Genomic DNA, 26,964 nt, shown 5'->3' with positions numbered 1-26,964 from the left:
GATCAGCCCTTCTATGGCCCTAGTGAACCTCAACCTGTGGCTCTCCAGATGCTTTGAACTGTGACTCCCATGATTTCTCGCCATTGACTGTGCTAGCTAGTGGCGATGGTGAGCCAAAGTTTTCAGACCGCACCCTAGTGGGCCTTGCTCTGCTGAGACTTAGAAAGGGGATCATAGGAAGGGGGCTTTGTACAGCAAAGGATAGATAGATGCCTACTGGATGAAATCTAAGAAAGGCTAGGACCGGGCTAAGCCAACACAGGTCATTACAATCTGCAGGCATGCAACCAAATGAGTACAGCGACGCATTCAGGCACACTGATGGATATTAAGTAGACCGCCATATTAGTTTCTATCAGCAGGGTGCCACCAAAATGCCTGATCAATGCACCAGCAGGCATTAATCAGGCACAGCTCTGTGCCATACATGGACTAAGCACTAACTAGTCGCAGTTCAGTGATACCTGCAGACAGAGACATGAACAGGCATTGTTCAGTGCCACAAGCGGGGACAGATGTATGAAGGCCGGGCGAGTGCCCTATCAGGCAGCGAATAAACCTTCTGGAGGTCCATGACCTGTTGTAGAGGGGGGGTGAAAGGCATCTGGTCTAGAAGTAAAACACCTCTCAGGACCCCATGGGCAAGACATCAAGGAGGAGCAGGTCTAGACACATCGTTTGGATTGGCAGACATGGCAGGGAGGGGGTGCAGTTTCTACTTTCAGGTGATCAGGAGACATTCACTGGGTACTCACCATCTGCAGCTTCAGGTTATCACACCCAACCTTCTTCAGGAGCGCAGCAGCTAATGGATCAAGGGGAGAAAGGGAAAAGTAAAAGAGTTGCAGAAGACAGAACATAGAGTAAAGCACATCACAGTATTGGAAACCCAAGGCTGCCTATAGGAACATGGCAATTTAAAAGAACAGCTAAAGACTAGCAACCAATTGGACCTGAAAAGGAATAGATAACACAGCACAGAAGACGGTGACAGGGAACACCCTCTACCCTCACCTGTACACTGGCATGGAGCTTAGCCTGGCACTGACCTTAGCCTGCCAACCTCCGCTACATACTGGGGACCCAACAGCGTCGATACCAAAGTAACAGCTCCGAACGTCCAGCCACAAACAACCAGCGAAAAGCCTCCCCCTCTGACAGGCAGTCGAGACAAGATCAACCATGGAAGGCTGGGGGGTATAGAGAGGGACTGGGGATCTTTGCAGACCAGGGGAACCCACAAGCTATGTGATGTGAGCCTGGAGGGTTTCCCTGAACTCCCCCATCCTCCTTTAGGCTCCCCATCACATGCCCTGCAGTGTTCCAGCTACAAGGCAATAGGCCATAGTCGCCCCAACAGGAAGTCTCTGTCATTAGGAATGGGTGGAGCACCCAGTACTACTATCAATAGAGCAAAACTATATCGGAGGGAAGAAATCCAGAGAAAGTGTGCCATGATTAGAACATTGGCAGGAAATTAGCAGAAAATGCAGATCCACCTTTGGAACGGCACTGTGACAAGTGCTCCCCGGGTGTGAAAGGGGTGTGAAAGCCCCAGTGTGGACAGCGCGTGTAGTCAGACAAGAACCACAAAGTGTAGTCAGACAAGAACCACAAAGAGGAAGGGAAAAGAACACAGATTAGGCCTACACACTTGCCTTACCGCAAGTGAACAAACAGGTAGGGGGGTTATAATGGCAAAGGAAGGACTACGAGAAAACCAAGAGTCAGACATTTGAAGAAATCACATTGAACCCAGTGACATGGGAGGGTTCCATGGGGAGACAGAGCATGTCTGTGCCCTGTGGGTCTGCTGGCCGTTCAGGAATACCAGCAGGACCTCTTACTGTACTGGAGGAGACTATACAGATAAAATTATGGTGGCAAGGCCTCTTATCGAGGGTTACTAATGGCGGAAGGGAAGGGTCTCTTACCTTGGTGGGGTGTATTCAAGAAGTAACGTGGATCAGTGATACGACTGTTGATTGGCTCCAGCAAGCCTATGATGCCCTCCTGTTGGAACGATATAATGCAATTGTTAAACTCTGGTGCACTTCTCAAATTCAGGCTCACAATCAAGATTTCCTTCACTTTCCTAAAAACCTTTGCAGGGCTGTTATTGGTTCCGATATTGTTACCACAGGTGAGCATTTACAATGTGCATCGCACAACAATACCCATGCCCAATCCCAATTCTTATATACATGCAAACACGCCATCCATGTACGTACGTGTACACACACAATACCAAAACCGCAATCACATGCACGTATCACACACGCCAGGGCACATTCGTCGTACGCAGAGCAAACACACCATTTCGTGCTCATCTGCTGCACCCTATGCCACGGACACTGCATCTCGTGTTGCCACTCACAGCCTAGAGCTCTGCCTCTTTGGCGAAGAGGCCCTCTACATCAAATAGGAAGGGCTCTTCACACTCCCTCACACATCCTAGACATGATCACCCCCCATTGGCTACAGTAGGTAACATGGATTGCATTGGCAAGACACAAGAAGGTCTTACCCACATATGAATTACAACATTTGTTAACCAGAAAGGGGGCATCAACAAACCCCCTCATTTAGACTGTCCTCTTCATTAATATGCCCAGTGAGTATGAAGGGGGTGGGTTAGTGTGATGTCACATTTGGAACAATGTCCATTCACATAGACCAACCAATCAGAACAGAGAAATGATACACACCTCTAAAAGGAGTGATTTCAAATCTGCAAAAAATCCAAACCCAGAGCTGGAAGGGCACTCACTCACTCACTGACTGGGATGGACTGACTGACAGACTGGAAGAAGAAGATAAAAAAGAGGAATTGACAACAACGGGAAGGAGAATAGAACAGCTTATTTTCCTCTGAACATATCCTGGATGGCTAGCACAGCGCTGTGAAAGGGGCTTTTATGGAGCTAAACTCAGCTAAGTGGAAAAGGAAACAGACAGGCTCAATGCAGAAGGAGAGAAACCAGGCACTAGAGGGCAGCTGACTCACCTTGCTGACAGATGCCCAACTGTTACTAGAATGGGAGAATTGAAGCAATCCTTGAGAGGTTACCCAACCGTCTGTGAGACAACCCAAAGAAATTCCTATGCAAGTATAATTTCGAGGGGAAATGGAATTCTGAGGTCAGGCATCAACTGATAATCCTTGGAAATTAGTGAATATTTCAGGGGTGCAAGTCCTTCTGGGAGCTTTGGATTTGGGAAAATAGACCCAAACGCTGCCTAGATTGGGAGAGCCACCCTTTTTCTGTGTAATGGCCAACTACAGGAAGGGAGCCATGTAATATCTCACGTTGCACCAGTCTAGAACAATAAGGTACTTTAAGTAATTCACTGGTTATATCCCAGAGCAGGGTTGAGGTATTGGTCCTGAACTACTCAAGGAAAAAGGGAGAAGATTTCTTACGGTCACCTATATTTCCCCACTTTAAATTACCCATTGAAAAATTACAAATTTGCACCTTTTACATAGCAATGCACTAGAAAACACCATTGAAAGGAATCTAGCAAACATACACATGAGAAATACATCTTTCTTTTAGGGAGCTATTTAAATGCAGGAATGTCAATTCAACGGAGTTAGCTAGAATGCTTAAGGGGGAGGCATTAAGTAAAAAGTAGAGAGATTTAGGAAGGTATGTTCTGTTTTAATTTGGTTTTCTATAAAAATGAAAGCTTTGTCCTGAAACCTCATTAATTTTTTCTCAGGTTAAACCATATATACATATGGTGATGTGTGTGCTTTAAAAACTCTGCATTCAGGTTAAATGCATCAGAGACAGGTGAATCTGCTAGTATGTGGTCCGTCAGCATTGTAGTAATCATTGACATTGGGTTTCATAGAGAATTATAAAAAGAATAACTTGTTTATATTTAAACTGATATGATCATTTCATTACTTAATAGGCCTGTGCAAAACTGTGCATTTCTTGTCACGAAAGGGAGGGAGATGGTAGGGAATCCATACCTTTAAACTGGTGAGCTGCAGGCTAATAAGAAATAAAACATATGCACGCCTGATTTGGTGTTGGTGGAAAATGCTCCCTAAAATAGACTGTCACCCGATTAAATTATCCTACTATCCTCAATGTAGTGTCTGGTTTGAAAAATCGTACCTGCATGTCTACATGCTTCTGCACTCATGCCCTTCCGAAAGGACAGGATGAGACTAGGTTAATCACTGGCTGAGCTTAAAAATGCCCTGGCATGCCTAGTGTCACTAACACCTTCTGCAGCTCCAAGCATCTTGGCGCAAATGAGGTATATATCCGCTTACAAAATGTACAGTGGCACCGATTGTTAGCGGGTGCTCTGACTGTCCTGGGTGCATGTCATCATTCGACCAACAATATTCATTTCAATAAAACAGTGGCGCAATACTGGGCTCTGCTGTTTTCTACAATACCAGAAAGAATAAGTGATGGAGACAGTGAATAGAACAGGCTAAGACAAAAGAAATGATGAAGCCCAAAATGCGGGACACCGTAAGATTGAAGGGCCAATCAGGTTGGCCACTCTAGGAAAAATCAGTGAATTGAACAAGCAGCTCTCAAGACAAACCTGAAGTATGGCATCAGAAGCACAGACTTGCAGGCTACTGAATGGAAAATGAGATCACTGTTCAAAGTAGAATTATAAGCCAGGGACAAGACACCATCAAGAGTGGCCGGCTGGCAACCAAGAACAGAGACCAGAGGATATCGTGAATCCATCAATAAGAGATCTATAAATTCATGGCAACATGTCTAGGCCCAAGTGGAAGCCAGCAGTGTAGCACTTCCGCTGGTGGTGGTGCAGGATATCTCCTCACGCACTAAGCATGTGAGGTCGAGAGGAGAGGGGAATTCTCCCTTCAGCCAAGTCACAAAGCCGGGGTGAGACAGGACAGAACCTTTCTAATGGCACCAAGAGTTCTGGCAGCACAAGTCTTCTGTTTAGTAGGTGGAGAGGACAGGATGGGTCTAGTTCATACCACTGAAGTGTAATGAGCAGAGTACTATGAACTCAAATGATACGAAATGGGATTCGCACCTTCAGATAGCAGACTTATTCATTCAAAATTACAAAAGCCATATTTGCTTTGCACCTTGTCGCAAACAGCCTTCCTAGCAGTTTTGTGAATCTGCTTCAATTTGCACCAGGCATCTTTTAAATTTTTCACTTGCCGCAGTCGTATTTTCAGTAGGAAAAATTAATGTTTGTATCATAATTTGAAAGCGATATATTTTAAATGAATGCGTAAAATCCTCAGAGCTGACCACTTCCACGTCCGTGCAGTCGGTATCTTCCATGAGGTTTTGGGTTGGTCACTCCACAAGATGGAGACGTATCCAGGAGTCAAAGCACTCGTCTGTGAAAGGCGGATAAGCCTAGGATCCGAAGCCTTTTACTACAGTACCATAGGATAGTGCCCTTTTGTGCAATCGTGCCATTGCAAACATGGCAGCCACCACTGCTGCATTACTTTCAATGGATTGTGCCTTCTTTAGCCTAAAACAGAAAAGGTAGACTCAATCTGCTTAAGGTACGCCAGCCCCCAGGCATGAAAAACACACCAGAGATGACCGACATGAGGAATCCCTGTACGGTGCAGAAACTCCCACACAACCTCATTTGAATTGCCCATATATGTGGATTGACGTGCAGGAAAGCATTTTTGCCCGCATCCAGTCGCCTACTCCTGAGTGAGAGCCTTCATGTTGCCAATTTACTGTACCTTGTAATTGACCTCAGTGGATTATATTAAGGCTGAATTATCAAAAATAACTTGACGAAACTGGACAATTCGTCCCTTCTTTCTTTGAGGCTGGGGGGGCGTGAGTCCGCTATGCAAGACCATTCCTAGGGGTCTGGGCAAATGGGACCTCAGTGGGAGTGACTCCCCTCTTGGGGACAAAGACTCCCATTCCAAATGGAACTCACAGTCAAAACTACCCTTTCTGCATACATGAATGTCGCAAAAACTATGCATTCCCCGTTACAACTATAAATCACAAAGATCCTTCTGTGACCCCATTGGCTTGAGTTAATGGTAAACCTCGCCCGAGTGCCTTAATCATGGAACATCATTTCATTCATTCTAATGAGGTTTATAAGATGCAAGCACTTTGTGAATGTCGAGGGAACTGCCATGGAGGAGGAGAGCAAGTGCTGCGTAGAGGCGAGTCCCTGGACCACCTACGTCCTGGAGGGGCAGAGCTAGGTCGAGCTGTGGAGCCAGCGGTGATGAGCAGCACAAGAAACCCGCCAGCTTGCGGCTATTGCCTTAACAGAGCTAGAGGCACTGGTCAAGGTGAGACAGAGGACACAAAGAAAACCGTCTTTCTGGGTGGCATGACCACCGAACAGCAGTGGTGGGTCTGGCACCCAGCAACCATTACCAAGACCTGAGAGGGAAGAGCTCTCGTCAACAAGCGTATTTCCCACCAAGAGAGGCACAGACAGGGAAAGACGCTATGGAACTATGGAGGCGAGCAAGATACAGAACTGCAGGTTTCCAGGTGCACAGAAACCAACGAAGGTACAAAACCCAGAACAAATGTAACGGGCACACAGACCCATTGAATCAGAGAGCAAACCATATGAACATTGTACTGAAAGGCTGGAATAGCTGCCAATATTACGATCAGTCAAGAGAACATAACATGCCCCCAGCCCCTCTGATCTATAGGGGAAAAAGGGATACAAACAATGCAACAGAAGGCTAGAATAGCCGACGAAAGACATCAAGTTAAGAGTGAAATGGGCAGACCGCCCTCACTAAATAAGAATGGGAAAAGCTACAAAAACCGCATATCGAAGTTGAAGTTACCACCAAGAGTGACAAGGGAGCACAGACCGAGGCCCCATGTTGCGACAGAGTAAAGGTAAGCAGAATAGTCTACAACACGGACAGCACAGTGCATAAATCATGGGGAACAGTGATTTTCGACTGGGCAAGATCCTCAAGTTAAATTGTATACTGAGAAATAAGACTTTTTACCACAGAGCTAACAGACCTTTGGGAGATCCCAATGCTACAAAGGTGGGGAAAAATAGAAGTATATTTTCAAGTTGTCCTGAAGGACTGAAACATTTAAAAATAGACTCGTTTCCTTATCAGAGGGAGAGGGAGTCCTTGCAGAAGACATTTGTTAATTTTCCCACAGGATTTGGTACTAAAATTGTGAAGACGATCTACAAGAATTTTTAAAGACTGAGAAAAGGTCAACTACAATTAAGCCGGGCAGATACGATACACAGGCTATTGAGCAGGCCGCCCTTTTTCATTTGAGTTTGGAATTCTTCTAAAGTCGTAGGGCCAGTTAGCGACGTAGGATTCGGACAGAAGACTTTTTATTTGTACAGGACATCCTTTGTGTTACTTTTGTACTTAGGTAGGGAATTCCCTGCATAGCGATAGGGTTAGTTAGTTGTTTTTATTTATTTGAAGAAATCTCGTGAATCATGGCCACATGTAGTTCGAGTCGTCCTTCTGGTTCACCATTGTACCTTGTTTGAGCTGTTATTCCAAAAGCCCTTCAGTTTCTTGCAGGACCAGAACACCTGCTCCTGGTAAGTTAATATCCCTCCAGCACGGATCTGAGCCTAGCTAATCCCAATCGCTATTTTCTCTCTGGTACAACACCTGCATTATTGAAAATATTGTTGACTACCTGGAATACAGAGGACACAGGTCTGGTAATAAAACAAGAATAAACCTGCCCTGGGTACCCCCCTCCGTCTTACACATTGTGAACACTTCAGCAATAAAGAATTACTTATCTGACCATGGGATAGCTGGGGGATAGGTGGAGCAGAGATTGCAAGTGATGCCCAAAGAATATCAATTGTGTGAAAGAATTGAAACCCAACATTTGAAGATAGACAGAACCAACCTGCCAGGTTCACCACTACCTCTAACACGCATGTCCTGTACCGTCCCCAGGTTTAGTATGACCAATGCAGTGCTATAGTGTTCCAGAATCTTTGCCAGGCCGTTTGGAATTCTCGCTTATCCATGACTTGAGTCTTGGGGGGGTCATTACGAGTCGGGCGGTAAGGGATACCGGGCACCGTTAAGGAAACTGGTGCCGGTAATCTCTTACCGCCCGATTCCGAGGTCCCTTGGAGGGAACTGTAAGGAACGTGTGGTCAGACCACACGTCCCTTACGGGTCCTGCTAAGGGACCAGGGCGCTAATAATGGGCTTGCCATTCGCGAGCACGTTATTAGCGCCCACCATCCCATTGAGCCCTATGGGGGCTCAAATGGGAATGGGGAATGGTTTGTTCAGTGGGGACTTACCGGTCCCGCCAGGGTCGGACTGCACCGGTATGCCCCCATTGAACAGCACCGGTGCCGTACCAGGTATTGGAGGCAGCCATGGCGCAAATAGCGCCATGGCTACCTCCAATCTCGGAATGATGCCCCTAGTCTGTAAATAAATATGTCATAATGTTACCGCCTAGCCCTGACATGGGATGGTTTTCATGCTTTGTAGAGTTAGCCATTTAAATGCACTCTGTTTTATGGTGCATATCCACTTGAAGACTGTGCATGTGTTGGATGTTGTTACTTCATCCTTGTTTCTTACAGTGACAAATAGAATTTGCAAGCGTCAATTCAGAAAAGTGTTTTAGTCTACTTAAAGTGTTACCTCTATTAGTCATATAACTCAGGACTATGCAGCTCTTGAGGAATGAGATAAACTCAAGATGGACAAGGAAATGTGTCTTAAAGCACAGCCACGCTAAGCTGGAGCATTCAAGCATAAATTAGAATGTCAACAAAAATAACAAGATTGAGTGTTTATGTAAATGAATGAACCTTAGGAACAAGATTGATTATGCAAATTCAAGAAGTAGAAAGGAGGAACAAAGAACTTCAGCGCCAAGATCAAGTGTTCAGGAGGAACAAAGAACTTCAGCGCCAAGATCAAGTGTTCAGGAGGAACAAAGAACTTCAGCGCCAAGATCAAGTGTTCAGGACGAACAAAGAACTTCAGCGCCAAGATCAAGTGTTCATGACGAACAAAGAACTTCAGCGCCAAGATCAAGTGTTCAGGAGGAACAAAGAACTTCAGCGCCAAGATCAAGTGTTCAGGAAGAACAAAGAACTTCAGCGCCAAGATCAAGTGTTCAGTAGGAACAAAGAACTTCAGCGCCAAGATCAAGTGTTCAGGAAGAACAAAGAACTTCAGCGCCAAGATCAAGTGTTCAGGAGGAACAAAGAACTTCAGCGCCAAGATCAAGTGTTCAGGAGGAACAAAGAACTTCAGCGCCAAGATCAAGTGTTCAGGAGGAACAAAGAACTTCAGCGCCAAGATCAAGTGTTTAGGCAGAACCTCAGCACCAAGATCAAATGTTCAAGCAGAAGCAAGAACTCCAGCACCAAGATCAAGTGTTCAGGAGGAAGAAGGTGATCCGCCACACCATGACCAAGGGTTCAAGCAGAGGAAAGAGCCCCAGTCACTAGATAAAGCATTCAAGCAGAACACAAGCTCCAGCACCAAGATCACACGTCAATCAGAAGAAGCGCTCCAGGAACAAGATCGAGCATTCAAGCAGAAAATAAAACTCCAGCACCAAGACCCAACATTCAAACAGGAGAAAGAGTGCCTGCACCAAAATCCAGCATTCAAGCCGAAGAAAGAGCTCCAGCACGGAGATCAAGCATTCCAGCAGAAGACAAGCTCCAGCACCAAGACCAAATGTTCAAGCAGGAGTAAGTGTGCCTGCACCAAGATCAACCGGTCAACCAGAAGATGAGCTCCAGCACCAAGACTGAACATTCAAGCTGGAGTAAGAGTCCCAGCACCAAGATCAAGGGGTAAAGCAGAAGTAAGAGCACCAGCACCAAGATCAAACGGTCAACCAGAGGATGAGCTCCAACACCAAGAACGGACATTGAAGCAGGAATAAGAGTCCCAGCGCCAACATCATGTGTAGACACAGACAGAATACCTCCAACACCAAGATCAAGTGTTCAGGGCAAAGATGAACACCAGCACCAAGACCGAATGTTAAAGCAGAAGAAAGTGCTTAGCACCAAAATCAAGCATTCAAGCTAAAGAAAGACCTCTAGCACCAAAATCAAGCATTCAAGGAGAAAACGCGCTCCAGCACCAACATCACACATTCAAGTAGAAGAAAGAGCCCTGCCTAAAGTCAAGTGTTGAAACAGAAGAAAGAGCTCCAGCACCAATATCGAGCATTCAAGCAGAAGAGCTCCTGCACGAAGATCAAGTGTTCAAGCAGAAGTTAACCCCGGTACCGAGAAGCAGCATTCCTGCTGAAGATCCCAGCACCAAGGTCAATCACTCACACAGAAGATCCCCAGCACCAAGATCCAGTGCTCATGCAGTAGATCCCCAGCGCCAAGATTTAGAGCTCATGCAGAACATCCTTAGCACTGAGATCCAGCCCAGCACGAAGATCCAGCATACAAGCAAATAATCCTCAGCACCGAGATCCAGCCCAGCATAAAGATCCAACACTCATGCAGAATATCCCCAGCACCAAGTTCCAGTGCTCGAGCAGAAGATATTGTGGGGTGCAATATAGCCCCTGAATGCCAGAAATAAAGAGGCCACAGTGATTTGTAAATGCCTGCAGAAGTATAAGGCCAGCACAGAAATGGTGATGTGACGATGCCGTTTTACTGAATCCATGGAGAGCTTAAAGAGACAGCAGTGCGTACATTACCTTCAATGTAATACCAGATTGTGCTCCAGTCATCTAAATTGAAACCAAGCTTCTTGCATTTACAAGAAATAAAAGAATTTCCTTTTTGTTTTTCCTCATCCAAAAGGCAGTATGCAGAGAGAAGTAGTCGCTAGACTTTCAGAGTTTGAACTCGGTTTTCTCGTACAACAGCCCTATACACGTGGACAATCCAGAAGTGACGCTCGTGTATCTTGAAACCGTGAAATGAAAGAAGTGCCTTACTTATGGATAAGGCCCAGATGCCTTATAAAATGTCATGTGAAATGCATTGTGTGGGAGTTTAAAAGCCACTGCATGCAGGATTACATGAGCCGGTCATTTCTCCAAAGATGATACTTAACCTCCAAGATCTTTCCTCTACTGTCCTGGAGAGAGGAGTCTGGTTGTCATCCATCAATCAGGGCCATTACTTAAAATATAGAAAGAAATACACTGCTTAGATAAGGCCATGCCTGTTCTTTCAGCAGAAGTGACCTTGAGGTCACAATTCCCATAAAATGTCCATTAGTGTTGCCATCAGGGCCAGCGCAGGCCTTCATGTGGGACGGGCCAACATGAGCCAGGCTCTGGCTGATCACATGCTGAAGGGAAAATGAAACTGAAAGCCAAGAAACAAAAAGACTGCAGTTGAATTAATAGAAAGATACATATTATTGCATAAAAGGGGCAGAGTATATGCCACCACAGACATTCCAGACTTGTATTCGGGTGACAGTAACCCCCTTTGAACCATGCTAAACGATTTTGGTTTGATAAACATAACAGAAGTTATTAATGAAAATTTGATTTGGGCCTACTCTTGATTCCGAGAGATTTCAAAGTTGGTGTGAGGGTGAAGGAAATAATTAACATGGGATCTATGAAGTGGTATATTTTTCACTGATACGGCTTATGAGTAAATTAAGAAAAACCATATATCTGCATAGGAAGGGAGTGCCGATTTAAGATTAGCATCATCTGATTTGCTATAAAATGTAGTTCTTGAAAATATATTCATACATGTTAAGATTTGAAAAAATAGGGCACTTGCCATGTTGATAGATATTTAGAGAGTTTTGAACATGCTGAGCCTACCTGTCAAGCTCCCACAGCTGTCCTAACTCACACCCCTGATCTCCTTGTCCTATTAGCACACAGGTGGGAGGTGGGTAGAGAAAACCAACCAATCCCTTTCGTGAGAATCATGACAAGTTTGTGATGTCATTTGCTGGAGGATTCAAAAGGAGACAATCCTTCACTGACACCCTTGCTGTTCCCCGATGTCCATGCCAAAGCCTCTCCTGTAAGTAAAACTATCCCCAAAGCCGTAGATTGTGTAGGCCCTGCATTTTTCAAGTATTGTTCTAGTTATTTCCCCATAGCAAAATATCCTGTTTGTCTGTGTAGATCCTCAGCATATTTAATTAAAGTAAATCAATTAATTCCCCTATAGAAATTACAGGATGTGCTTTGTTGGCATTCTAATCCAACAAGCTTTTCCTAGTGTGTTTTGAGCCGTTATAGACATACAGATCTGCCAAAAGAATTAATCCCAAAACCCTGTTTCCACATAAGTGTGCAGGGTGCAAAATGAAATTGCCCCCTTGTTCCCATTGTGCTCTGACCAAAACCACAAAGCCCTGCATGTTATTTTTAGGTTTGGCAAACCGAGATTCCAATTGATTTTCTTTTTACCTCATCCTGCACCTGGGGTAAGAAGTAAAAGAAAAATTATTTTTGCCCCTTGAATCAGTTATTCCAAAGAGTGCATTTCATCAGAACCCCACAACGATTTTCCCACTCTCTGCCACTGGACTTCAATTCAGAGGGGCCAAGGCTAATTGATGTTTGGAGGCTGGGGGTTGCTGGGAGAAAAGTATTATAACCAAATCAGCAATCACTGGGCCTCATTATGGGTCCGGCGGTAACCCTGCCGGTGAAAGCGGCGGGTTGCTGCTGGACGTGAAACAAAATGACCAGTGCCCGATTTCCCGGTGCCAGCAAACTACTCTGGTGTTCGGAAAGTCTGGTGCTGGTAATTTTGTTAATCCTCATTCTCATGGAGTCCTTTAGGACTCCATGGGAGTAGGGACCACGGAAGCACCGGCACCGTTAATAAAGGTGCCAGTGCTTCCGTGACAGCCTGCCTACCAGGGCCACTGTGTCTGGTAGGGTCTACCCTATGGGTCACAGCGGCCCCGGCAGGCAAACCCGTAGTGTGCCAGTCCAGAAACAACAGACCGGCACACTTGGAACGAGGCCCACTGTGTGTCTTGAAATGTTCTTTTTCTGTATTGGTGGGTGATTTGAAAATAAATGGTGGCTGCATAGCTCAGTATCATCTCTGTGTTTGGTGCCTTTACAGAAGTTAATTTTCGTTCATGTGTTGCCACACCACTGGTGGCTGATGTTAGTCAGTAAAACTTGGTTTAAATTAAGCAGTAGTTTGTTTGTGCCTACACCTCTTTGCGCCAAATTTCTGATGTAAATGAATAAAAGTACGTAGTCAAGTTTCTTCAAGTATATTTTCTTAATTTATTTGATATATGTTCTGCCCATACGGATGACACGTGTTTCGGCGTTCCATTGGCGCCTTTTTCAAATCCGGGCCTTATTGAATGTAATGCGAATCTCCCTTTCCTTATTTCCGGGAATTAGTTTTTAGTTGAAGTGTATCACGGTAGTTCCAGGGTTAAATCCCACCTACAAAATTCTCTTGCTCATGCCTCAAGCATCGGGGGTCCTGTTATGGTTCTGGCAAATCCTTGTTCATAAAGAGTCTCTTTAACAGGACCCCCGATGCTTGAGGCATGAGCAAGAGAATTTTGTAGGTGGGATTTAACCCTGGAACTACCGTGATACACTTCAACTAAAAACTAATTCCCGGAAATAAGGAAAGGGAGATTCGCATTACATTCAATAAGGCCCGGATTTGAAAAAGGCACCAATGGAACGCCGAAACACGTGTCATCCATATGGGCAGAACATATATCAAATAAATTAAGAAAATATACTTGAAGAAACTTGACTACGTACTTTTATTCATTTACATCAGAAATTTGGCGCAAAGAGTTGTAGGCACAAACAAACTACTGCTTACTTTACAAACGGAGCTGAGGGACTCTATGTCTCCGTGTTGACCTACATCCTTGCGACACAAGAATAAAATAATAAAATAAGAAAACCATTGCCAACTTTAATAGCACTAACATACGGGTCGCGAGAGTACACCTTATGAGATCCCCACTCAAGAAGTTCCTCACTCAGTAGATTGGTTTAAATTAATTAATAAATAAATATATTCTTACTACACACCGGCCTGGTTCCTAGTCCATTGTGATACCAGGTATTGGTTGAGGTTGGGTGTGAGACGGGTTGGAGGCTTTACCAAAGTGAACCGAATCAAAATCATAGTTATTTATTATGCGCCACATTCATTGGGGGGAAAGGTACGCATAATAAACTGCAACAATATCCAGCATGTATGCAGAAGATCCCCAGCACTCACATAAAAGATGCTTAGCACCAGGATCCAGCCTAGCAGCAAGATCGAGCCCTGGAACAAGATCTAGCCATCACTGAGAAGATCCTCAGCACAGAGATCCAGTGCTAATGCAGAAGATCCCTAGAACCAAGATCCAGTCCTCATGCAGAATATTCCCAGCACCAAGAGCCAATGCTCAGGAAGCAGATCTCCAGCACCAAGAACCAGTGCTCAGGAAGCAGATCTTCAGCACCAAGAGCCAGTGCTCAGGAAGCAGATCTCCAGCACCAAGAGCCAGGGCTCAGGAAGCAGATCTCCAGCACCAAGAGCCAGGGCTCAGGAAGCAGATCTCCAGCACCAAGAGCCAGGGCTCAGGAAGCAGATCTCCAGCACCAAGAGCCAGTGCTCCAGAAGCAGATCTCCAGCACCAAGAGCCAGTGCTCAGGAAGCAGATCTCCAGCACCAAGAGCCAGTGCTCAGGAAGCAGATTTCCAGCACCAAGAGCCAGTGCACACGAAGCAGATCTCCAGCACCAAGAGCCAGTGCACACGAAGCAGATCTCCAGCACCAAGAGCCAGTGCTCAGGAAGCAGATGTCCAGCACCAAGAGCCAGTGCTCAGGAAGCAGATCTCCAGCACCAAGAGCCAGTGCTCAGGAAGCAGATCTCCAGCACCAAGAGCCAGTGCGCAGGAAGCAGATCTCCAGCACCAAGAGCCAGTGCGCAGGAAGCAGATCTCCAGCACCAAGAGCCAGTGCTCAGGAAGAAGATCTCCAGCACCAAGAGGCAGTGCTCACGAAGCAGATCTCCAGCGCCAAGAGCCAGTGCTCATCTCCAGCACCAAGAGCCAGTGCTCAGGAAGCAGATCTCCAGCACCAAGAGCCAGTGCTCAGGAAGCAGATCTCCAGCACCAAGAGCCAGTGCTCAGGAAGCAGATCTCCAGCACCAAGAGCCAGTGCTCATGCAAAAGACCCCCAGCACCAATAGCCAGTGCTCATGCAAAAGATCTCCAGCACCAAGAGCAAGTGCTCAGGGTGCTCAGGAAGCAGATCTCCAGCACCAAGAGCCACTGCTCAGGAAGCAGATCTCCAGCACCAAGAGCCACTGCTCAGGAAGCAGATCTCCAGCACCAAGATCCAATGCTCAGGAAGCAGATCTCCAGCACCAAGAGCCAATGCTAACGAAGCAGATCTCCAGCACCAAGAGCCAGTGCTCAGCAAGCAGCTCTCCAGCACCAAGAGCCAGTGCTCAGGAAGCAGATCTCCAGCACCAAGAGCCAGTGCTCAGGAAGCAGATCTCCAGCACCAAGAGCCAGTGCTCAGGAAGCAGATCTCCAGCACCAAAAGCCAGTGCTCAGGAAGCAGATCCCCAGCACCAGAAGCCAGTGCTCAGGAAGCAGATCCCCAGCACCAAGAGCCAGTGCTCAGGGAGCAGATCTCCAGCACCAGAAGCCAGTGCTCAGGAAGCAGATCTCCAGCACCAAGAGCCAGTGCTCACGAAGCAGATCTCCAGCACCAAGAGCCAGCGCTCACAAAGCAGATCTCCAGCACCAAGAGCCAGCGCTCACAAAGCAGATCTCCAGCACCAAGAGCCAGCGCTCAGCAAGCAGATCTCCAGCACCAAGAGCCAGCGCTCACGAAGCAGATCTCCAGCACCAAGAGCCAGTGCTCAGGAAGCAGATCTCCAGCACCAAGAGCCAGGGCTCAGGAAGCAGATCTCCAGCACCCAGAGCCAGGGCTCAAGAAGATCTCCAGCACCAAGAGCCAGGGCTCAAGAAGCAGATCTCCAGCACCAAGAGCCAGGGCTCAGGAAGCAGATCTGCAGCACCAAGAGCCAGGGCTCAGGAAGCAGATCTGCAGCACCAAGAGCCAGGGCTCAGGAAGCAGATCTGCAGCACCAAGAGCCAGGGCTCAGGAAGCAGATCTGCAGCACCAAGAGCCAGTGCTCAGGGAGCAGATCTGCAGCACCAAGAGCAAGTGCTCAGGAAGCAGATATCCAGCACCAAGAGCCAGTGCTCAGGAAGCAGATCTCCAGCACCAAGAGCCAGTGCTCAGGAAGCAGATCTCCAGCACCTAGAGCCAGTGCTCAGGAAGCAGATCTCCAGCACCTAGAGCCAGTGCTCAGGAAGCAGATCTCCAGCATCAAGAGCCAGTGCTCAGGAAGCAGATCTCCAGCATCAAGAGCCAGTGCTCAGGAAGCAGATCTCCAGCACCAAGAGCCAGTGCTCCGGAGGCAGATCTCCAGCACCAAGAGCCAGTGCTCCGGAAGCAGATCTTCAGCACCAAGAGCCAGTGCTCAGGAAGCAGATGTCCATCACCAAGAGCCAGTGCTCAGGAAGCAGATGTCCATCACCAAGAGCCAGTGCTCAGGAAGCAGATCTCCAGCACCAGGAGCCAGTGCTCAGGAAGCAGATCTCCAGCACCAAGAGCCAGGGCTCAGGAAGCAGATCTCCAGCACCAAGAGCCAGGGCTCAGGAAGCAGATCTCCAGCACCAAGAGCCAGGGCTCAGGAAGCAGATCTCCAGCACCAAGAGCCAGTGCTCAGGAAGCAGATCTCCAGCACCAAGAGCCAGTGCTCAGGAAGCAGATCTCCAGCACCAAGAGCCAGTGCTCAGGAAGCAGATCTCCAGCACCAAGAGCCAGTGCTCATGCAAAAGACCCCCAGCACCAAGAGCCAGTGCTCATGCAAAAGATCCCCAGCACCAAGAGCAAGTGCTCAGGGTGCTTAGGAATCAGATCTCCAGCACCAAGAGCAAGTGCTCAGGAAGCAGATCTCCAGCACCAAGAGCCACTGCTCAGGAAGCAGATCTCCAGCACCAAGAGCCAATGCTCATGAAGCAGATCTCCAGCACCAAGAGCCAGTGCTCACAAAGCAGATCTCCAGCACCAAGAGCCAGTGCTCAGGAAGCAGATCTCCAGCACCAAGAGCCAGTGCTCACAAAGCAGATCTCCAGCACCAAGAGCAAGTTCTCAGGAAGCAGATCTCCAGCACCAGAAGCAAGTGCTCAGGAAGCAGATCTCCAGCACCAAGAGCCAGTGCTCACCAAGCAGATCTCCAGCACCAAGAGCCAGGGCTCAGGAAGCAGATCTCCAGCACCAAGAGCCAGGACTCAGGAAGCAGATCTCCAGCACCAAGAGCCAGGACTCAGGAAGCAGATCTCCAGCACCAAGAGCCAGGGCTCAGGAAGCAGATCTGCAGCACCAAGAGCAAGTGCTCAGGGAGCAGATATCCAGCACCAAGAGCCAGTGCTCAGGAAGCAGTTCTGCAGCACCAAGAGCCAGTGCTCAGGAAGCAGATCGGCAGCACCAAGAGCCAGTGCTCAGGAAGCAGATCTCCAGCACCAAGAGCCAGTGCTCAGGAAGCAGATCTCCAGCACCAAGGGCCAGTGCTCAGGAAGCAGATCTCCAGCACCTAGAGCAAGTGCTCAGGAAGCAGATCGCCAGCACCAAGAGCCCGTGCTCCGGAGGCAGATCTCCAGCACCAAGAGCCAGTGCTCCGGAGGCAGATCTCCAGCACCAAGAGCCAGTGCTCCGGAAGCAGATCTCCAGCACCAAGAGCCAGTGCTCAGGAAGCAGATGTCCAGCACCAAGAGCCAGTGCTCAGGAAGCAGATCTCCAGCACCAAGAGCCAGTGCTCAGGAAGCAGATCTCCAGCACCAAGAGCCAGTGCTCAGGAAGCAGATCTCCAGCACCAAGAGCCAGTGCGCAGGAAGCAGATCTCCAGCACCAAGAGCCAGGGCTCAGGAAGCAGATCTCCAGCACCAAGAGCCAGGGCTCAGGAAGCAGATCTCCAGCACCAAGAGCAGGTGCTCAGGAAGCAGATCTCCAGCACCAAGAGCCAGTGCTCAGGAAGCAGATCTCCAGCACCAAGACCCAGTGCTCAGGAAGCAGATCTCCAGCACCAAGAGCCAGTGCTCAGGAAGCAGATCTCCAGCACCAAGAGCCAGTGTTCAGGAAGCAGATATCCAGCACCAAGGTCCAGCATTCATGCAGAAGATCCCCTGAAGCAAGATCCAGCACTCACATAAGAGATCATCAGCACCAAGATCCAGCCTAGCACCAAGTCCCAGCCCTGCAAAACAATCTAGCTATCACTTAGATCCTCAGCACAAAGATCCGGTGTTAATGCAGAAGATCCCCAGAACCAAGATCCAGTCCTCATGCAGAAGATCCCAACAAGATCCAGTGTTTGTGCAGAAGTTCCCCAGCACAAAGAAACAGCTCTCATGCATAGGATCTGCAGCATGAAGATCCAGCCCAGCTCAAAGATCCAGCACACAAGCAGAAGACCCCCAGCGCTAAGATGCAGTATATCACCATGATCCAGCCCAGAATCAAGAGTCAGCATACAGAAGATCCCCAGCACCAAGAGCCAGTGCTCATGCAGAAGATCCCATCCACCAACATCCGGTGTTCACGCAGAAGATCTCCAGCACCAAGAGCCAGTGCTCCGGAGGCAGATCTCCAGCACCAAGAGCCAGTGCTCCGGAAGCAGATCTTCAGCACCAAGAGCCAGTGCTCAGGAAGCAGATGTCCATCACCAAGAGCCAGTGCTCAGGAAGCAGATGTCCATCACCAAGAGCCAGTGCTCAGGAAGCAGATCTCCAGCACCAAGAGCCAGTGCTCAGGAAGCAGATCTCCAGCACCAAGAGCCAGGGCTCAGGAAGCAGATCTCCAGCACCAAGAGCCAGGGCTCAGGAAGCAGATCTCCAGCACCAAGAGCCAGGGCTCAGGAAGCAGATCTCCAGCACCAAGAGCCAGGGCTCAGGAAGCAGATCTCCAGCACCAAGAGCCAGTGCTCAGGAAGCAGATCTCCAGCACCAAGAGCCAGTGCTCAGGAAGCAGATCTCCAGCACCAAGAGCCAGTGCTCAGGAAGCAGATCTCCAGCACCAAGAGCCAGTGCTCATGCAAAAGACCCCCAGCACCAAGAGCCAGTGCTCATGCAAAAGATCCCCAGCACCAAGAGCAAGTGCTCAGGGTGCTTAGGAATCAGATCTCCAGCACCAAGAGCAAGTGCTCAGGAAGCAGATCTCCAGCACCAAGAGCCACTGCTCAGGAAGCAGATCTCCAGCACCAAGAGCCAATGCTCATGAAGCAGATCTCCAGCACCAAGAGCCAGTGCTCACAAAGCAGATCTCCAGCACCAAGAGCCAGTGCTCAGGAAGCAGATCTCCAGCACCAAGAGCCAGTGCTCACAAAGCAGATCTCCAGCACCAAGAGCAAGTTCTCAGGAAGCAGATCTCCAGCACCAGAAGCAAGTGCTCAGGAAGCAGATCTCCAGCACCAAGAGCCAGTGCTCACGAAGCAGATCTCCAGCACCAAGAGCCAGGGCTCAGGAAGCAGATCTCCAGCACCAAGAGCCAGGACTCAGGAAGCAGATCTCCAGCACCAAGAGCCAGGACTCAGGAAGCAGATCTCCAGCACCAAGAGCCAGGGCTCAGGAAGCAGATCTGCAGCACCAAGAGCAAGTGCTCAGGGAGCAGATATCCAGCACCAAGAGCCAGTGCTCAGGAAGTAGATATCCAGCACCAAGAGCCAGTGCTCAGGAAGCAGTTCTGCAGCACCAAGAGCCAGTGCTCAGGAAGCAGATCGGCAGCACCAAGAGCCAGTGCTCAGGAAGCAGATCTCCAGCACCAAGAGCCAGTGCTCAGGAAGCAGATCTCCAGCACCAAGAGCCAGTGCTCAGGAAGCAGATCTCCAGCACCTAGAGCAAGTGCTCAGGAAGCAGATCGCCAGCACCAAGAGCCAGTGCTCCGGAGGCAGATCTCCAGCACCAAGAGCCAGTGCTCCGGAGGCAGATCTCCAGCACCAAGAGCCAGTGCTCCGGAAGCAGATGTCCAGCACCAAGAGCCAGTGCTCAGGAAGCAGATGTCCAGCACCAAGAGCCAGTGCTCAGGAAGCAGATCTCCAGCACCAAGAGCCAGTGCTCAGGAAGCAGATCTCCAGCACCAAGAGCCAGTGCTCAGGAAGCAGATCTCCAGCACCAAGAGCCAGTGCGCAGGAAGCAGATCTCCAGCACCAAGAGCCAGGGCTCAGGAAGCAGATCTCCAGCACCAAGAGCCAGGGCTCAGGAAGCAGATCTCCAGCACCAAGAGCAGGTGCTCAGGAAGCAGATCTCCAGCACCAAGAGCCAGTGCTCAGGAAGCAGATCTCCAGCACCAAGACCCAGTGCTCAGGAAGCAGATCTCCAGCACCAAGAGCCAGTGCTCAGGAAGCAGATCTCCAGCACCAAGAGCCAGTGTTCAGGAAGCAGATATCCAGCACCAAGGTCCAGCATTCATGCAGAAGATCCCCTGAAGCAAGATCCAGCACTCACATAAGAGATCATCAGCACCAAGATCCAGCCTAGCACCAAGTCCCAGCCCTGCAAAACAATCTAGCTATCACTTAGATCCTCAGCACAAAGATCCGGTGTTAATGCAGAAGATCCCCAGAACCAAGATCCAGTCCTCATGCAGAAGATCCCAACAAGATCCAGTGTTTGTGCAGAAGTTCCCCAGCACAAAGAAACAGCTCTCATGCATAGGATCTGCAGCATGAAGATCCAGCACACAAGCAGAAGACCCCCAGCGCTAAGATGCAGTATATCACCATGATCCAGCCCAGAATCAAGAGTCAGCATACAGAAGATCCCCAGCACCAAGAGCCAGTGCTCATGCAGAAGATCCCATCCACCAACATCCGGTGTTCACGCAGAAGATCCCCAGCACCAAGAGCCAGTGCTCATACAGAAGATCTCCAGCACCAAGAGCCAGTGCTCACGCAGAAGATCCCCAGCACCAAGAGCCAGTGCTCATGCAGAAAATCCCATCCAACAACACCCAGTGATCACACAGAAGATCCCCAGCACCAAGAGCCAGTGCTCATGCAGAAGATCCCCAGCACCAAGAGCCAGTGCTCATGCAGAAGATCCCCAGCACCAGGAGGCAGTGCTCATGCAGAAGATCCCCAGCACTAAGATCCAGTGCCCAGGAAGCAGATCTCTAGCACCAATCGCCAGTGCCCAGGAAGCAGATCTCCAGCACCAAGAGCAAGTGCTCAGGAAGCAGATCTCCAGCACCAATAGCCAGTGCTCATGCAGACGATCCCTGGCACCAAAAGCCAGTGCTCATGCAGAAGATCCCCGGCACCAAGAGCCAGTGCTCAAGCAGAAGACCCCCAGCACCAAGAGGCAGTGCTCACGCAGAAGATCCCCAGCACCAACAACCAGTGTTCACGCAGAAGATCCCATGCACCAAGAGCCAGTGCTCATGCAGAAGATCCCATGCACCAAGAGCCAGTGCTCATGCAGAAGATCCCCAGCACCAAGAGGCAGTGCTCACGCAGAAGATCCTCAGCACCAAGAGCCATTGCTTACGCAGAAGATCCCATGCACCAAGAGCCAGTGCTTACGCAGAAGATCCCCAGCAACAAGAGCCAGTGCTCATGCAGAAGATCCCCAGCACCAAGAGCCAGTGCTCATACAGAGGATCTCCAGCACCAAGAGCCAGTGCTCACGCAGAAGATCCCCAGCACCAACAACCAGTGTTCATGCAGAAGATCCCATGCACCAAGAGCCAGTCCTCATGCAGAAGATCCCATGCACCAAGAGGCAGTGCTCATGCAGAAGATTGCAGCACCAAGAGGCAGTGTTCACGCAGAAGATCCTCAGCACCAAGAGCCAGTGCTCACGCAGAAGATCCCCAGCACTAAGATCCAGTGCTCACGCAGAAGATCCCCAGCACCAAGAGCCAGTGCTCACACAGAAGATCCCCAGCACAAACAAACAGTGTTCACACAGAAGATCCCATGTACTAAGATCCAGTGCTCACGCAGAAGATCCCCAGCACCAAGAGCCAGTGCTCACGCAGAAGATCCCCAGCACCAAGAGCCAGTGCTCACGCAGAAGATCCCCAGCACCAAGAGCCAGTGCTTACTCAGAAGATCCCCAGCACCAAGAGCCAGTGCTCACTCAGAAGATCCCCAGCACCAAGAGCCAGTGCTCACGCAGAAGATCCCCAGCAACAAGAGCCAGTGCTCATGCAGAAGATCCCCAGCACGAAGATCCAGTGTTCACGCGGAAGGTCCCCAGCAACAAGAGCCAGTGCTCATGCAGAAGATCCCCAGCACTAAGATCCAGTGCTCACGCAGAAGATCCCCAGCAACAAGAGCCAGTGCTCATGCAGAAGATCCCCAGCACCAAGAGCCAGTGCTCATGCAGACGATCCCCAGCACTAAGAGCCAGTGCTCATGCAGAAGATCCCATGTACTAAGAGCCAGTGCTCACGCAGAAGATCCCCAGCACCAAGAGCCAGTGCTCACGCAGAAGATCCCCAGCACCAACAGTGTTCACACAGAAGATCCCATGCACCAAGAGCTAGTGCTCATGCAGAAGATCCCATGCACCAACACCCAGTGTTTATGCAGAAGATCCCCAATAACAAGATGAAGTACTTCCATAGAAGACCCTCAGCACCAAGATTCAGCCCAACACCAAGATCGACAGCACAGCAATCCACTGCTCTTGCAGAAGATCCCCAGCACCAAGAGCCAGTGCTCATTCAGAAGATCCCCAGCACCAAGAGCCAGTGCTCATGCAGAAGATCCCCAGCACTAAGATCCAGTGCTCACGCAGAAGATCCCCAGCACCAAGAACCAGTGTTCATGCAGAAGATCCCCAGCACCAAGATTTAGTGCTCACGCAGAAGATCCCCAGCACCAAGAGCCAGTGCTCATGCAGAAGATCCCATGCACCAAGAGCCAGTGCTTACGCAGAAGATCCCATGCACCAAGAGCCAGTGCTTACTCAGAAGATCCCCAGCACCAAGAGCCAGTGCTCACGCAGAAGATCCCCAGCACCAAGAGCCAGTGCTCACGCAGAAGATCCCCAGCAACAAGAGCCAGTGCTCATGCAGAAGATCCCCAGCACCAAGAGCCAGTGCTCACGCAGAAGATCCCCAGCACCAAGATCCAGTGCTCACGCAGAAGATCCCCAGCACTAAGATCCAGTGCTCACGCAGAAGATCCCCAGCACCAAGAGCCAGTGCTCACACAGAAGATCCCCAGCACAAACAAACAGTGTTCACACAGAAGATCCCATGTACTAAGATCCAGTGCTCACGCAGAAGATCCCAAGCACCAAGAGCCAGTGCTCACGCAGAAGATCCCCAGCACCAAGAGCCAGTGCTCACGCAGAAGATCCCCAGCACCAAGAGCCAGTGCTTACTCAGAAGATCCCCAGCACCAAGAGCCAGTGCTCACTCAGAAGATCCCCAGCACCAAGAGCCAGTGCTCACGCAGAAGATCCCCAGCAACAAGAGCCAGTGCTCATGCAGAAGATCCCCAGCACTAAGATCCAGTGTTCACGCGGAAGGTCCCCAGCAACAAGAGCCAGTGCTCATGCAGAAGATCCCCAGCACTAAGATCCAGTGCTCACGCAGAAGATCCCCAGCAACAAGAGCCAGTGCTCATGCAGAAGATCCCCAGCACCAAGAGCCAGTGCTCATGCAGACGATCCCCAGCACTAAGAGCCAGTGCTCATGCAGAAGATCCCATGTACTAAGAGCCAGTGCTCACGCAGAAGATCCAAAGCACCAAGAGCCAGTGCTCACGCAGAAGATCCCCAGCACCAACAGTGTTCACACAGAAGATCCCATGCACCAAGAGCTAGTGCTCATGCAGAAGATCCCATGCACCAACACCCAGTGTTTATGCAGAAGATCCCCAATAACAAGATGAAGTACTTCCATAGAAGACCCTCAGCACCAAGATTCAGCCCAACACCAAGATCGACAGCACAGCAATCCACTGCTCTTGCAGAAGATCCCCAGCACCAAGAGCCAGTGCTCATTCAGAAGATCCCCAGCACCAAGAGCCAGTGCTCATGCAGAAGATCCCCAGCACTAAGATCCAGTGCTCACGCAGAAGATCCCCAGCACCAAGAACCAGTGTTCATGCAGAAGATCCCCAGCACCAAGATTTAGTGCTCACGCAGAAGATCCCCAGCACCAAGAGCCAGTGCTCATGCAGAAGATCCCATGCACCAAGAGCCAGTGCTTACGCAGAAGATCCCATGCACCAAGAGCCAGTGCTTACTCAGAAGATCCCCAGCACCAAGAGCCAGTGCTCACGCAGAAGATCCCCAGCACCAAGAGCCAGTGCTCACGCAGAAGATCCCCAGCAACAAGAGCCAGTGCTCATGCAGAAGATCCCCAGCACCAAGAGCCAGTGCTCACGCAGAAGATCCCCAGCACCAAGATCCAGTGCTCACGCAGAAGATCCCCAGCAACAAGAGCCAGTGCTCACGCAGAAGATCCCCAGCAACAAGAGCCAGTGCTCATGCAGAAGATCCCCAGCACTAAGATCTAGTGCTCACGCGAAGGTCCCCAGCACTAAGAGCCAGTGCTCACAAAATACACTATTTTCCCACATTTGCCACTGGGAAACCACAGAAACATGCCGGCAACAACGCATGTCCTACCTTGCTAGGTTTCTATATATGTCCTGACGAAAACTAGACCTCACATGCATGGGTGTGCTCACCAGGGGGGGAAACGGTAAATGATATGTATGCCAAGTGCTATGGAAATACAAGAATCACTGTGCATTTGCCACCACCACCCAGTTCTCCCTCTTCAAACCCTCTCGCAGGCACCTTTGCTCACTCTCTTCATACATACAGTATGCAACAGGACACACATGGATGGTTTTAGCACAAGAAAAAATTTACTTGTGAGCAGTAAAGCCACGTTAAAGCACCAACCGCACCACTGGGGGAATACAGCGTAGAACAGATAGCTACCCATTGAAAAAGGCAACATGGGGGTCATGGAGATTTATTCAGGACTTAAGCCCCCCCCCAACAATATTGTTGAAGCTGAATTCCGATTGGTTCGGAATCCCAGCCACAAAACTTTTCAATACTCCATCCAAAGCTAAATATTTTACAGTAATTGATTTAAAGAACACCTTCTTTACGACTCCCTTAATGAAGAGTCCTAAGATTTGCCTTTGTTTGCCTATTGTGGGACAACATTAAAAGATACTTGTTTACCTAAGGGGTACTGCGAGTCACCTTCGCTTTTTTAATCGAGAATTACAGATGGATTTAGGAAATGTACTTTGACTACACAGTGATCCAATATGTAGATGACATTTTGGTGTGCAGCAAGACAGAGGAAGAGTGCAGGTGAGGCTCAATAAAGTGGATGGCAGTCTTGGCAGAGAGTCCTATATATAGGTCAGATAATATCACAGGAAGGAAGAAAAGTGACACCTGAAAGAGCAGAAGCAATTATGAAGACACCCAGGCCAGACACAGTGAATGGGTTAGAGCAATTCTTAGGCTTTTGTAATGATTGCAGGGCGCGAGTCTGTGCTTACAGCACATATGTAAGGCCACTCTTAAAAGGACTCACAGAAACACAGAAAGAAAACAGTAACATCGCCTGGACAGGTGAAATGATAGATGTGTTTGACTAATTAAAATCAGCACAGCAGCCGTGATAGGAAACCCTAACTACAATGCAGAATGATTTCTGTTCTTCCATTCAAAGGGGGTAGTAATGATAGCTGTCCTCATTCAAAGAATTACCATGGGACACAAACCATTACCATTTTATAGTGGGATCCTAGATCCAGTGATGAGAGATAATTATCCAAGCACTGGCGGCAGCAGACTTTGCAATTGAGAAATATGATAGCATCATAGTGGGCTGTGCTGTAACATTATATATCTTACATGCCCAGTTTTCCATTCTTGAAAAGCCTATGAGGTGATTATATCAAACCCAACAATCAAAATTGTTGATCCAGAGTAGTGAATCCAGCCAGATTCATAGCAGAGCCAGTAAAAGGAGACTATGTGCATGAATGCACCAAATACACTGAACATTACGATATACCACACGTTAAGGAAAATGCCCTAAAACGGGGACCAATTATCTTTATTGATGGTTCATCGTCAATTGATTAGGGCAGAGGCAGGAAGCATACTGAAATAGCAGTGATATAGCAAAACTGAATGAGTCATTGGCGCGTGACTGCCATTGCATGTCTTAGCACAAGCCACTGAATTGGTAGAGCTAATTTTGGCACTTGAAACGCGTGAAGATGAGGCTGTAAAAGTGTTTTCTGACTCAGCCTACATGACATCAACGGTACACGCAGGACCGTCACGATGGAGGAGGTGTGGCTTCTTACGCACACATGGCATGCCAGTGCAGCATGCGCCGCTATTGGACAGGCTCATAAATGCACTCCAACTCGCATCGCCGATCGCAGTGGTGAAGTGCGCAGTGCACACTAAAGGTACAGATTTAGTTTCTCGCAGCAATGAAGTGGCCGAATTAGAAGCAAAAAGAGCTGCACATTTTTCTGAAATATCTGAATTTAACACTGCACCCAATAGGTATACACACGCACGAAAAATGGCAATGAAGGAAGGTTTTATTACATTACCAATAGCCAAAATAATTGAGCTGCAGGGAAGAGCACCACCAGAACAACAAGAATTATGGAAATGAAGTGGATGCTCATTGTCCCCCACAGATGCAATGTGGCAGCAGGACTGCACCGAGAGACCAATTATATCTTTGGGATTGCTCAAGGTAGCATTAAACCAATTACATGACCAAGCACACCCATCACAAGAGTGTCTTGCAGTGTTGATCTCTGAAGACTGGTTTGTTCAAAACATGGCAGAGCATGTTGCCGAATTTGTTGTGCACTGCCTAACGTGCCAGCAGTTTACTGCTGGGCACACGTTGCGAACAGTGAGAGGAGCAATACCCCACCCTAAT

General features: G+C 48.9%; 1 protein-coding gene across 2 annotated transcripts in view; it reads right to left on the bottom strand.

Moving 5' to 3' along the window:
* The window catches only part of HYI (hydroxypyruvate isomerase (putative)), a 256,693-nt gene that overhangs the window by 144,950 nt on the left and 84,779 nt on the right, over positions 1 to 26,964 (bottom strand). For both annotated transcript variants that reach the window (XM_069642424.1, XM_069642425.1), the window contains exons 4-5: positions 1,935 to 2,013; positions 756 to 805 (exon numbers count right to left, since the gene is read on the bottom strand). In XM_069642424.1, coding sequence (XP_069498525.1) covers positions 756 to 805; positions 1,935 to 2,013 — 129 coding nt within the window. The remainder of the gene's footprint in view (positions 1 to 755; positions 806 to 1,934; positions 2,014 to 26,964) is intronic.

Source organism: Ambystoma mexicanum, chromosome 1q (assembly GCF_040938575.1).
Source record: "Ambystoma mexicanum isolate Mex_15411 chromosome 1q, UKY_AmexF1_1, whole genome shotgun sequence".
Taxonomy (NCBI): Eukaryota; Metazoa; Chordata; class Amphibia; order Caudata; family Ambystomatidae; genus Ambystoma; species Ambystoma mexicanum.
This window is presented reverse-complemented; position numbering and strand designations above follow the sequence as displayed.